Raw genomic sequence first — 10,806 nt, 5'->3', positions numbered from 1 at the left:
ATTCAGTAGTCCTCTGAGCTTTCTTGGATTGCCTCGTTCGAGCCAGGAGCAGGAACGCCAGAGCCGCAGCGCAGCGCCTGGTTTGTTCGAACAGGCTTCCGTGGCGCTGGAACACGTGTGGCTCTTTAGAAAGGGGCAGGCGTCCTGCCTGACACTTCTGTAAAACACCTTTACAGGAGAAATTCGGTGCGTAGAATAGAGATGTAAATTTTTTCAGTGCGTAGAATAGAAATTTTTTCCTCTTTCCCTCTTCTAATATTTTAGGTTAACTAAAATGGCTGTAAACCTCAGCAGCCACAGGGAAAGTAAAGCTGAGGGCAGCGCGCTGCCAAAGGCTGGAGCGAGGCAGCGGAGCAAAGGCTTTTCGGTAACTGAGCACGCGTACAGCGAGGGGTAATAAAAACAGCCGCGGCGGTTCCAGAGGGGGCTGCTTCTCCTGCCCCCTTCGCTGGAGACCTGTGCCGTTTTTCCCCATAGTAAGAGAAGTGTTAAGGTGATCGCATACACAAGAAAGTGAAGTCACTTGCATGTATAAACTATGTTTTCTTTAGTGGTACGTTACTGTACAGCAGTTGGGGGCAGGGAAAACAAACTTGATTTCGATACAAGGCCACAGTTGTAACTATATCCTGAAGTGACAAGAGCGAAACTGCAGTTGGCAGAAGCTTTCCTGACTGTAAATGGATTCCCAGCAGCGAAGGACGCTCTTCGTTTCATTCAATATCCACCAATTCCACTTCAAAGAAAAGCTTTGCATTTGGTGGAATCCTGTTTGCACGAGTTAAGGAAGCTTTTTAAAAAAAAAAAAAAAAAAAAAAACAGACAAAAACCCAAACCACCACAGCGCAGCGCAAACCCCCGTCAGCATACCGGCGCTGTTAAGCGCGTTCCCACCTGCCGCCCCGTTCCTCATGTGTCGGTTTTGTGTTGCCCTGACCCGTTGTGGTTCAGCTTGGGTTTCGTACGGGCCCGCAGCTGCTGCCCAACGTGCCTTGTCACCGGACGGTCGGCACCAGCCCTGCGGACACGCCTCCAGCACGACACCCCTGCCCTGACTGCCGCTCCCCGGGGACCAGCGGCTCAGCCCTACCCGAACTGCCGAAGCGTCGTCTCCATTTTTGGGACAACAGGCACCAGCCTCCCTCTGGGAGGAGGTCAGACTGTCCTACTGTACTGCGGGGGGAAGAATTTCTAGGTGGTTCTTTAAAGTTACCATGATACAGGACTCAAGTAAGGAAGAACAATCATCTCCCTTCCTCCGGAAGCGCTGGTAAAAATAAACGTGACTGCCTAAGGCACTGCGGGCTCAATCCCGTATTTTGGTTGCATCCCAAACCCCGTTCCAGCCAAGCTGTAGCTGCTGTCTGTGCAGTCGCAGCGGGAAACTGCTCCCTTCCCCGCTGGTCAGCGTCCCCACCGGTGCCGCGGGAGTAAGCCTTCGGAAGCAGCTAGGGTAAGAAAGCAGGAGCAGCTGGAGTGAGAAAGCAGGCAGAGAACGTAGCGAGTTCCCCTCCGCAGTGCTCCCTGCGGGAGTTTTTCTTCAAACCCAACGGGCAATTGCAGCCATCCATTAGGTTCACTGAGGTTTTTTATATTCATTAACATTCCAAGCCTGCTACACGTACCGAGTGCGTGTGCCCCGTTACATCCCTGCCCATAAAGCACCTTGTGCCACCGAGCGCTTCCAAGTTACTTAACGAGTAACTGATGGTGGAAGGATACTTGGCATCGGGCTGCCCCTTCTTGCCATAGGCCCACTCGGGTTCAATTTCCAGCTGAGCCTTCTCTCCTTTACTCATTGTTAAGAGAGCTTCATCCCACTAAAAAAACAAACAAACAAACAAAAAAACCACCACAAACAAAAAAGCAAACAAACCATAAAACACTAAACCAAACTTGGACAACAAAAGAACGCAGCAGCCTTACAGAGATTAAGAAGAGCATTTCAGGGGCTTTTCCGGCCTGCGCCTGTGACCGCCCGTGCGGCACCACGCCACCCTCCAGCACGCTCCCCCGCCCCAGAGCGCGCGCGGTGCCGTAGCTTCGCGTTCTTTGTGGAAACGCTCCCCTCGGCTGGCGTTCCCTGCTCCCGCGACAGCGTGCTGTACGCGGCAGCTCAGATCTCTGCTTTTACGTTGCGAGGACGCTAGCGGAACAGTTTCAGTGTAAGGATCCGCAGCTTCAGCGTGCGTTTCGCAGCAGACCAGGGCACGCACCGTACCCCGGGGCCTGTCTCTGCCTCGTGTTCCCTGCCATCTGCAGAATCGATGGACTGGCGTTGTTTAAGGCTGATGCTTAAGGACTAATTTTATTTCAGCGCTCGTCCCTCTTCAAGGCTCGCTCGCGCTGCCCGGCACTGGCGTTCAGTTCAGCACCGTATCAGCGTTTCACACAGAACAGCTGCAGCTCGTGCCCTGTGGCTGCTGAAGGAAGATACCTGGCACCCGCACAAACAGCCGCGCCACGCCAAGAGATGAAAGAAGAACCCAGGCGACTGCTGTTCTGCAGTGCTGGCCACCAGCCCAGGGACACTTTCCCCTTCCCAGCTCCAATCCCGTCACCCAGAAAGGCCCTCTCCCTGCATAGCAGCAGCAGGGAAGATTTGTGCCGGGTTGGGCTGGGCTGGGTTTGTTTTGTAAAGCCAGAAAAGCATAGGATCCTTCTTGCATTCTTACCGTGTACAGGCAGCCACCGATTTCACCACTGGCTCAGCAGCAGCGAGAGTTAAGCGCCTCATAACTATTCTGTGATTCTACGATTTGCTCTGCACAGAAGCTGGTATCTCCAGACACACCAAATTCAAGCCGCTGTCTGCGACTCCAAGATGTAAGCACGCGGAGGGGTGCACAGAACACTCGATTCTTCCACCGAGTGCCTTCAGCCTGCCCGGACACCCCCTCACAGCCTCCGCCTGCGCTGCTGTAGCACTCGCTGCTCGACAGAGCAGGGGAGCCACGGCAGCACAGCTGCAGCGCACGACAGCAACGAGCAGCTGGAGTTTCAGCCTCCAGTTCAGGGTTCACGGATGAACTGAACTACGCATGAAGAGGCACCGAGGCAAATACCAAAAAGATGCTGAGGGAGAACAATCTTCTGACAGACTAAAGCACACCGAACACGTACAGCGATCGATGGAGCCCCGGGCACCTGATAACCTTGTCTGTCGTGCAAAGCACCAGACAGACATCCGCAGGAGGCTGCGCTCGTCCGCAGGAACACGTAGCTGCTACGCTGTTTTCCACGGGCTACTTAATGCGGGGAATGACACTGCAGACGGATGAATGCATCCGTAAAGAACAAACGCTACATCCAGCGGATGTAAATGCTTTCAGCTTGCCTTTTCACCTCCACCAGGAACAATAAGAACAGTTGAAAATTTGCACCCCGGTCATAAATCCTGCAGAATGAAAAATATTTGGATTCCGAGAGAGTCATTAATGGTTTACTTACGCCTCTGATTACTTTTCCTACGCCAACTTTGAAACTTAACGGTTTGGCTGCTTTTTTCTTCTTTGAACCTGAAAGACAGTTTTATATTCATTTGCTTTAACATCACACCAGCACATACCATACTTCTAAAACTACTCTCACCATCATGCTTTATATAAACATCTGTTCTTACAAGGTTATTTTTAGCCCACTGTCAGGTTTTTATGGGAAAATGTGGTGCCGTGCACTAAAAAGGTTATTAAATGTTCAAGTTGCACCAAGAGCTGAAGTTGATGAGCATGTTTCAGGTACTGATCCAGTGAACCTCAAAGACTCATTTCTGATTTACTAAAGTTGACGGTACAAGTCATAAACACAGTAGCGAAGCAAAAAAAGCCAGTAAGGAACATACAACATCATACAACGTGCACGACAAATCACAGACACTATTCCAGTGACAGCCCCGCTGTCCCTCTCAGCGTTGGACTGATATCACCGCTGGAAAAGCGTTTCCAGTATTTCAGAATTTCATATACCTAAACCCTCCGACCAAGAAACCGTCACAAAAACACCAGCGTACTTCTCCACAGTGGATGTGGTACACCACACTACTTGAAATCACTCTCATTCCGGCGCCTCCACCTTGAAGGGTTTATTGCAGAAGCACTCCCCGACGTGTCTATTTAGAGAAGCTACCTCCACCATTGGGGCTCGACTTCCGTAGATAAGGGAAGCTCCCCGAGCAGGGACTGTCTTTCCTCCAAAGTAGTTCCAGTACTGATTAAATCCCTGCATTTCACATTATCTATAGCCTGGAGAATGCCAAACGTGAGGCCTGGCAAGATGCAGCGGTGTCACTTGACACCAGCCAGTCTTAAAATACTGCCCTGCGTTCCCTCATGGAAAATCAGGCTCCAGGAGCAGACTGCAGAGACAGCCCCGGTCAGCTCAACACCACCATGGCAAAAGCAGGTTGTCAGGACTCCCACCACGCGCACCTTCCAGAAGCAAACGCTCGCCCAAGGCTGCTTAACGATTCCAGCTAATTTCCTCTACGTGCATTTGCAACAAAAGCCGGACAGTATACACATGACCTTACTTGTTTGAATGTTGGTATCAAAGACTGTTCCGTCCTGTAGTTTTCCTGTATACCAGCAATGAACAGTGTCTCCCTTCTTCGGAAAGTTGGTTTTATCGCCCTTCTTTAAAATGGATTTTGTATACTTCGGTGGCCCCTAAGTTTATAAAAAGAGAGTTTTGACCGCAGCATTAACTAGTCTCAGACCAACCACGTTCAAGACTGAACAGCCGCTAAGTTCAAGGCGGTGAATGAACACACGCTGCTAGCGAACGGCACATTTTAAAGCGTTCAGGCGTTACTGCAGTGCCGTAGCATTCGGGGAAAATGTAGCAGCGTAGGCGCAGCGTTCAGCAAAGCCCTGGGAGAGATGCACAGGGCCCATCGCTCAAGGTAGAGAAGCCACGCGAGGTTAAGACGCGGCATGAACGCCGGACTGCTTGCCGGAACCAGGTTTTTAAAGACCTGGTTCGTCTGGCTGACCACCGTGATGGCCCAAACAAGGCGAGGCGGGGATGCTGCACCGACCTCCTCCATGCTCTCCTCGGGCTTCGCCGCTTTCCCCTTGGCCTCCTCCGCCTTAGCGGGCTTCGCTTTCTCCGCCGCCTTCTCCGCGCCGTCCGTGCCCTTAAACCGCTGAGGAAGAGGAGCGGCAGCCATCAGCCACCGCCCGGGCCCCATCCCCCGGCCCCGCCGCCCCCCATCCCCGCACCTGCGTGTGGAAGAGCTGCGTGTAGGCCGCGATGAGCTGCTCCTTATTCGCCGTCTTGGCCACGTTCTTCACCTGCCCCAGCAGCTTGTGCTCGGCCAGGAACTGCGAGACACGCCGGTGAGCAACGGAGGGACCCCCCCCCCCCCCCCTCAGCCGCCTCCCCGAAAGAGCCAAACAACCAAAAACGCACTCTTCCTTACCGCCTGAGCTGCGTGCTCCTGAAGGAACTTGATGATATCCTTCTTGGGCAACGCCTCGCTCCGCAGCTCCTCAGCGCTCCAGGGCTGCGCCGGACCCGCCGTCGCGGCCGCCATTTTCCCTCCCGCCACCGCCTCCTCCTCCGCCACCGCCTCCTCCTCCCCACGCCTCCCTCCTCCTCCCCAGCCTTCCCGGCGGCCCCGCGGGAGCCGCCGCAGGGACGAGGGGGTGGGACGGAGGACGGCCCCGCCGTCCTCCGTCCCACCCCCTCGTCCCTGCGGCGGCTCCCGCGGGGTTTTCGAGCGACGGCGGGGAGACAAAATGGCGGACGGTGCGGCTCGGCGCGCGGCGCCTCAGGGCGGGCGGGAAGGGCGCGGCGCGGCGGAGCCCTGAGGGAGGATGAGCGGCGGGCGGCAGCGCACTTTACCTCAGGCATGGCGGGCGGCGGGCGAGAAGAAGAAAGCGGCGGGCGGTGAGGAGGAGGAGGAGGAAGAGGCAGACGATGACCTGCTGTTGGCAGCGGCGGCGGCGGCGGACCCCAGCCCGGCGGCAGCGGGTTTCTGCGCGGCGGCGGGGTCGGTGTGGATCTACCCCACGAACTACCCGCTGCGCGGTTACCAGGTGCGGATGGCTCAGGCCGCCTTGCTGGCTAACACGCTGGTCTGCCTGCCCACCGGGCTGGGTAAGACTTTTGTGGCCGCCGTCGTCATGTACAACTTCTACCGCTGGTTCCCCTCCGGCAAGGTGCTCTTCCTCGCCCCGACCAAGCCGCTGGTGGCTCAGCAGATGGAGGCCTGCGCCCGCGTTATGGGGATCCCCGCCCGGCACATGGCCGAGATGACCGGTAGGGCCATGGCGGGGGGCCGGGGCTGCTCGGGGGTCGCCTCGGAGGAGCCGCAAACGCTGAGGCCGCTTAGCTTAAAGGCCAGGGCAAACACCGTGAAAAAGCCACGGTGGCGGGGTGGGGGGGGGGGGAGCCGCCTTTTAGGACAAGCAGCTTTTGGAGGGGTCGGTTTTAGCTTTTGCAATCGTTAAACCCCCAGCGCACCGATATAAGGGGGGGATGAAGCGCTGGAGCGTGTTTCCTCTGGGGTGCAGCCCTGTGGTTCACAGAGCCGTGGGGTTTCTGCACAGAGGCGTGTCTGCGCAGAAAGTATGCTCCCCGTGAAATTTAAGCCGAAGAATAATGGCCTTTTTTCTTTGTTTTTTAAAGTTTTCGCAAGCCCCGTGCACCGCAGTTTATTGCTTGCTGAAGTAATAGCCGTAACGACTGAATTCATAAGCTGTTTTTAAGTGCAAACCTTTGTCAGAGATGGTGTCGGTCAGGTATAGGGCTGCGGGGGGCTAGGGGGCATCTGGACCTTACCAGCCTTCTTTTCTGTGCTTCTGGATTTAGTGTTTTAATGCAACAAATCTTCCCAGTTGTTGTGTTCACCCTTTTTTCCCTGAAAACGGGACTAGCGTCAAGGTGCGTGCTATTTTAAAAGGCACTCGTTTCCCAAAGCCGACACGTGTCTGCCGGTCCCCTCGGCCTTCTGCTGTCGCTCTCAGGTCACGGGTCATAGAATCATAGAATGGTTTAGGTTGGAAAAGCCCTTTAAGATCATCCAGTCCAACCATTAACCTACACTACCAAGTCCACACTAAACCAATCAAGGGTAGCCCAGACTGAACCATGTCCCCAAGTGCCACCTCTGCCCGTTTTTTGAACCCCTCCAGGGATGGGGACTCCCCCACCTCTCTGGGCAGCCTGTTCCAATGCTTGACCACCCTTTCCGTGAAGAAATTTTTCCTAATATCCAACCTAAACCTCCCCTGGCACAGCTTAAGCCCATAAGGTCGTGGTGTGTTCTCAGCCAAACAGTTTGCTAATGTTATTCCTTTAATTTTCAGGGGGAACTCAAGCCCTCAGTCGGGGGGAACTGTGGACTACCAAGAGAGTCTTCTTCCTTACGCCTCAAATAATGGTGAATGATCTTTCTCGTGGGACGTGTCCCGCTGTAGAGATTAAATGTTTGGTTATTGATGAAGCCCACAAAGCCCTTGGAAATCACGCCTACTGTCAGGTAATGCTGGAGTCAGCCCGCTCGTGTCTCACAATTACAAAAAGCCTCCCCCGAAATCACTTACAGCATTTCCATAAAGTGTGACCATCATCGCTGCTGTAGGGAGGTTGTCCTTTAGGTCCTTAGCTTTGTTTGAAAGAGATCAAACGCTCCTCTATGGCATCAGTGCCTTGTTTTTAAGTAAAACCTGTATTAAACCTTGGTAAGGTGAGGTGGGAATTTTTTTAATGTCTGAATTAAATTTTAGGTTTTGTTTCAAAATATTTTTTTTGCCTGGGGCAATCTAAACAAAGTCACTATGCTCTTTCTTTCACATGTATTTGTATTTGCAGGCGTACTTTGGTGTGTTTGTGCTATGTTGGAATAGCTCTTAAATGGGGGGAGATTTATTTTTTTCAGAAAAAATGTGGGTTTTTTTTTTTGTAAAGTTCTTTAGCTTAGTAAAATGAGTTTGAGATTTCTTTTTAAAATTGGGTTTTGTCTTGATTAGCAAAGAGTTTATTGCGTTACCTTGGCTTAATCTCCTCATAGCAGTATGTGACCTGAAAGAAAGTTGCAGTTTTCTATACTGGAGAAACTGACTGTATGAAGTTGTGGCTGGTTGCTTACCAGGCCTCTTTAGAGGAAAGCAGGTGTTTTTTAGTGCTCCTCTGACTTGGCATGCTGGAAAAGAGATGGCACCTTGCCAAGCTAAAACAGTACATGTTGGTTTGCCAGCGTTGCTGTTTTCTTCTTCCATCGTTTTTCAGAACTGTAGTAACTTTATTTTCAAAGCATTTAAGCTTATAGGCTGTTTTATATCAAAATGGTGTATAAAATTCTTTTCTTAAAGTATTTTACTGTTATGTGAGTCACTCTGTAGCACAGAGCTGAGACTTGTATTCATTAGCTTTTGAGTAATCTAAGCTACAGCTGAGAAAAATCTCTTCCATCACCCCTTGTCAGTGGCCCTGGCTGTGAAATTGGCAGGCTTTGCTCTCTCCTTTAGCTATACCTTTGCGTGATTTTCAGTAGAACTATCAGCACAAACGGAATTCCTCTTGAGTCTCCGTTTGCTTATTCTCTGTAGCTTTTATGTCATGTTATGTTATTTGTAATTTTTGTTGGGTTTTCCCCTCCCTGTGCAGCACAAGGTGGTAGGTCGGAAGGCACGGTGTTCACTGATGGCACTGGCAGAGTTCGGCTCTGTGGGGAAATGAAGTAGGGAGGCAATTTGGTTGTTGCTTGAATGTTCAGCAGCTATTGTACTTGTCCCGGTTTTGGTCTTGTGGGGGTAGTAGAACGAGACCTGGGAGGTTTAAGGAATATTCAGCCATTTTCCCAACCGCTAATGCAACATTTTAAAGTGAGACTCAACTGGATGCTGGTTGGCATGGTGGTGGCTATCTAATTTCTGTTCAGATTTCATGGGACTAATCATCCATGATTTACTTTTTTTAAGAGTGGTTCTTCAAACTTACTTTTTGGCAGCTCACTTGAGTTACTGTGCTGTTAGTCTTTTTGTTAAATCGAGTGAAAAATCATTTCATAATTTATCAAGGTTGTTCTGCTGAATGGGTCTGGGGTAATATACTTAATGAAGATGAAGTGTTCTTGGATAAAATGGTTATAAACTGAACACTTCCTGGCTCCCATTTGAATTTAGAGGTACTTGGTTTAGAATATTTTGTTAATCTCTTTCTGTTTAGTGGATATTTCCATCAAATATAGTTTGTATGAGCAAATAATCTCCTTTAAGGATACTAATGGAAATTCTCCTGTTCTTAGGTTGTAAGGGAACTGAGCAAATATACCAACCAGTTTCGGATCTTGGCCCTAAGTGCCACACCAGGCAGTGATACAAAGGTGAGTCAAATCTACTTGTGTGGTTGGAATAATAAAGTCACAGTAGAAGCTATGTTTGATACCGTTCGATACAATTTGAACACCGTGCAGGATACTGAAGTCTATTAGAATTCCGCATAAAAACTGAATCTCTTTACAGTCCATTAGTTGTTGAGGGTTTGTCTTTTTCATGCTGTAGACTTTGTATTATTTATTTCCTGACCTTTCTAAAAGGGAGTAATACCTTTGGGTTTTGAGAGTACAAACCTACTTGAACCAAAAAGAACATACTCTGAATGCAGAATGGCTTTCATATTCTATTCAGCATGATGTATTTGGGTAAATGCAAGTAAGGCTTAGGTTTTCAGTCTATGGCAGCTGGACATGTAAATTCAGTTCAAGCTCCTAGCTCCAGGTTAGTTCTTGTCAGGTATTTCGTGGTACACCCAGAGCCAAAGGGAGAGTTCTGTCCCTCCAGCCCTTGTGCAATTGCACGCTTTTTGCATTCATGAACTTGCCATATTGGCTCTTTGTATACTCCTTCAGATCTTTTAGGTGGAGAGTCTTTCATTTTTCACCTGTAGGCAGTAGATACCTTTACCTTACAATTATATTCAAGGCCTGTTAAAGTATGGAAATAGTTACTTGCATTGCTGGAGTGTTAACAAGCAAATACTGTCTTTTTTGTGGCTTCTCCAACAGGCTGTGCAGCAAGTTATTTCCAACTTACTCATTGCTCAGATAGAACTATGTGCTGAAGATTCTCCAGAAATTCAGCCTTATTCTCATGAGCGACAGGTGGAAAAAATTGTTGTTCCACTTGGTGAAGAATTGGTAGAAATTCAGAATGCTTACATCCGGGTGAGTTGTTGCATTTCTTTATTGTTAAATGGACAGTGTCACTAAATATATAATCTCCCTTCTTATTTTAACATCCCTATCTAGACTAGCAATAACTTAGAAAGGTAACGCTTTCCTGTGCGATTAACTTTGCCTTTGAGTGTAAGCCAAAGAAAAAAAACATGGTTTCAACTACAGCAGCTGCTGTTTCACTTTGCACCGATGATACCTGTTACCTTGCAATAACTTAAAAAGCTCTGGTGGAAATCTTACAATTGAATGAGTTTTCTCATTCTCTTTCGGGAGTCCTTACGGAATTGACATGAGACCTAAATTGAAGGCTTCTGAATTTGGTAGTCTTAAGATGTTGAGAATGGCCATGCTTGTGTTGTCCAGGTTATTGCCAGCCTTATGAAAACTGTATATTGGCTGAAACATTTTCTCTGATTAAGAATATTCTTTAGAGCTTTAAGTCATCTGTAAGTGTACTTTGTTCTCCTTGATTTTTTTTTAATTGTTTGTTTTTTTTTTTTATTTTTCTCTTGAGAGCGTCTTTCTTTCCTTTTTTACCAGTAGGTAATGTCCAAATATAGGACAGATTAGCAGGGACCAGAAGTGTTAGCCCATCAATGATGACTTAACGGTCTGGGTCTTCTCAG

The 10,806-nt window shown here is 49.6% G+C and overlaps 2 protein-coding genes across 2 annotated transcripts in view; one reads left to right on the top strand and one right to left on the bottom strand.

Annotated features, from left to right (window-relative positions):
- Positions 1 to 528: 528 nt before the first annotated feature.
- FKBP3 (FKBP prolyl isomerase 3) lies at positions 529 to 5,533 on the bottom strand. Its single transcript, XM_075711810.1, has 7 exons — positions 5,420 to 5,533; positions 5,220 to 5,321; positions 5,036 to 5,143; positions 4,529 to 4,664; positions 3,451 to 3,518; positions 1,723 to 1,820; positions 529 to 768 (listed from the first exon to the last, which is right to left on the bottom strand). Exons 1-7 carry the CDS (start codon positions 5,531 to 5,533, stop codon positions 714 to 716), a joined length of 681 nt encoding a protein of 226 aa, XP_075567925.1. The 3' UTR covers positions 529 to 713.
- Positions 5,534 to 5,816: 283 nt separating this feature from the next.
- Positions 5,817 to 10,806, top strand: part of FANCM (FA complementation group M) — an 80,596-nt gene continuing 75,606 nt past the window's right edge. Inside the window, exons 1-4 of the mRNA XM_075712276.1 lie at positions 5,817 to 6,261; positions 7,311 to 7,483; positions 9,251 to 9,328; positions 10,010 to 10,168. Coding sequence (XP_075568391.1) covers positions 5,817 to 6,261; positions 7,311 to 7,483; positions 9,251 to 9,328; positions 10,010 to 10,168 — 855 coding nt within the window. The remainder of the gene's footprint in view (positions 6,262 to 7,310; positions 7,484 to 9,250; positions 9,329 to 10,009; positions 10,169 to 10,806) is intronic.

Source organism: Pelecanus crispus, chromosome 6, assembly GCF_030463565.1.
Source record: "Pelecanus crispus isolate bPelCri1 chromosome 6, bPelCri1.pri, whole genome shotgun sequence".
In the NCBI taxonomy this organism is placed as follows: Eukaryota; Metazoa; Chordata; class Aves; order Pelecaniformes; family Pelecanidae; genus Pelecanus; species Pelecanus crispus.
Note: the sequence above shows the minus strand (reverse complement) of the source record. Positions and strands in the feature narration are given on the sequence as shown.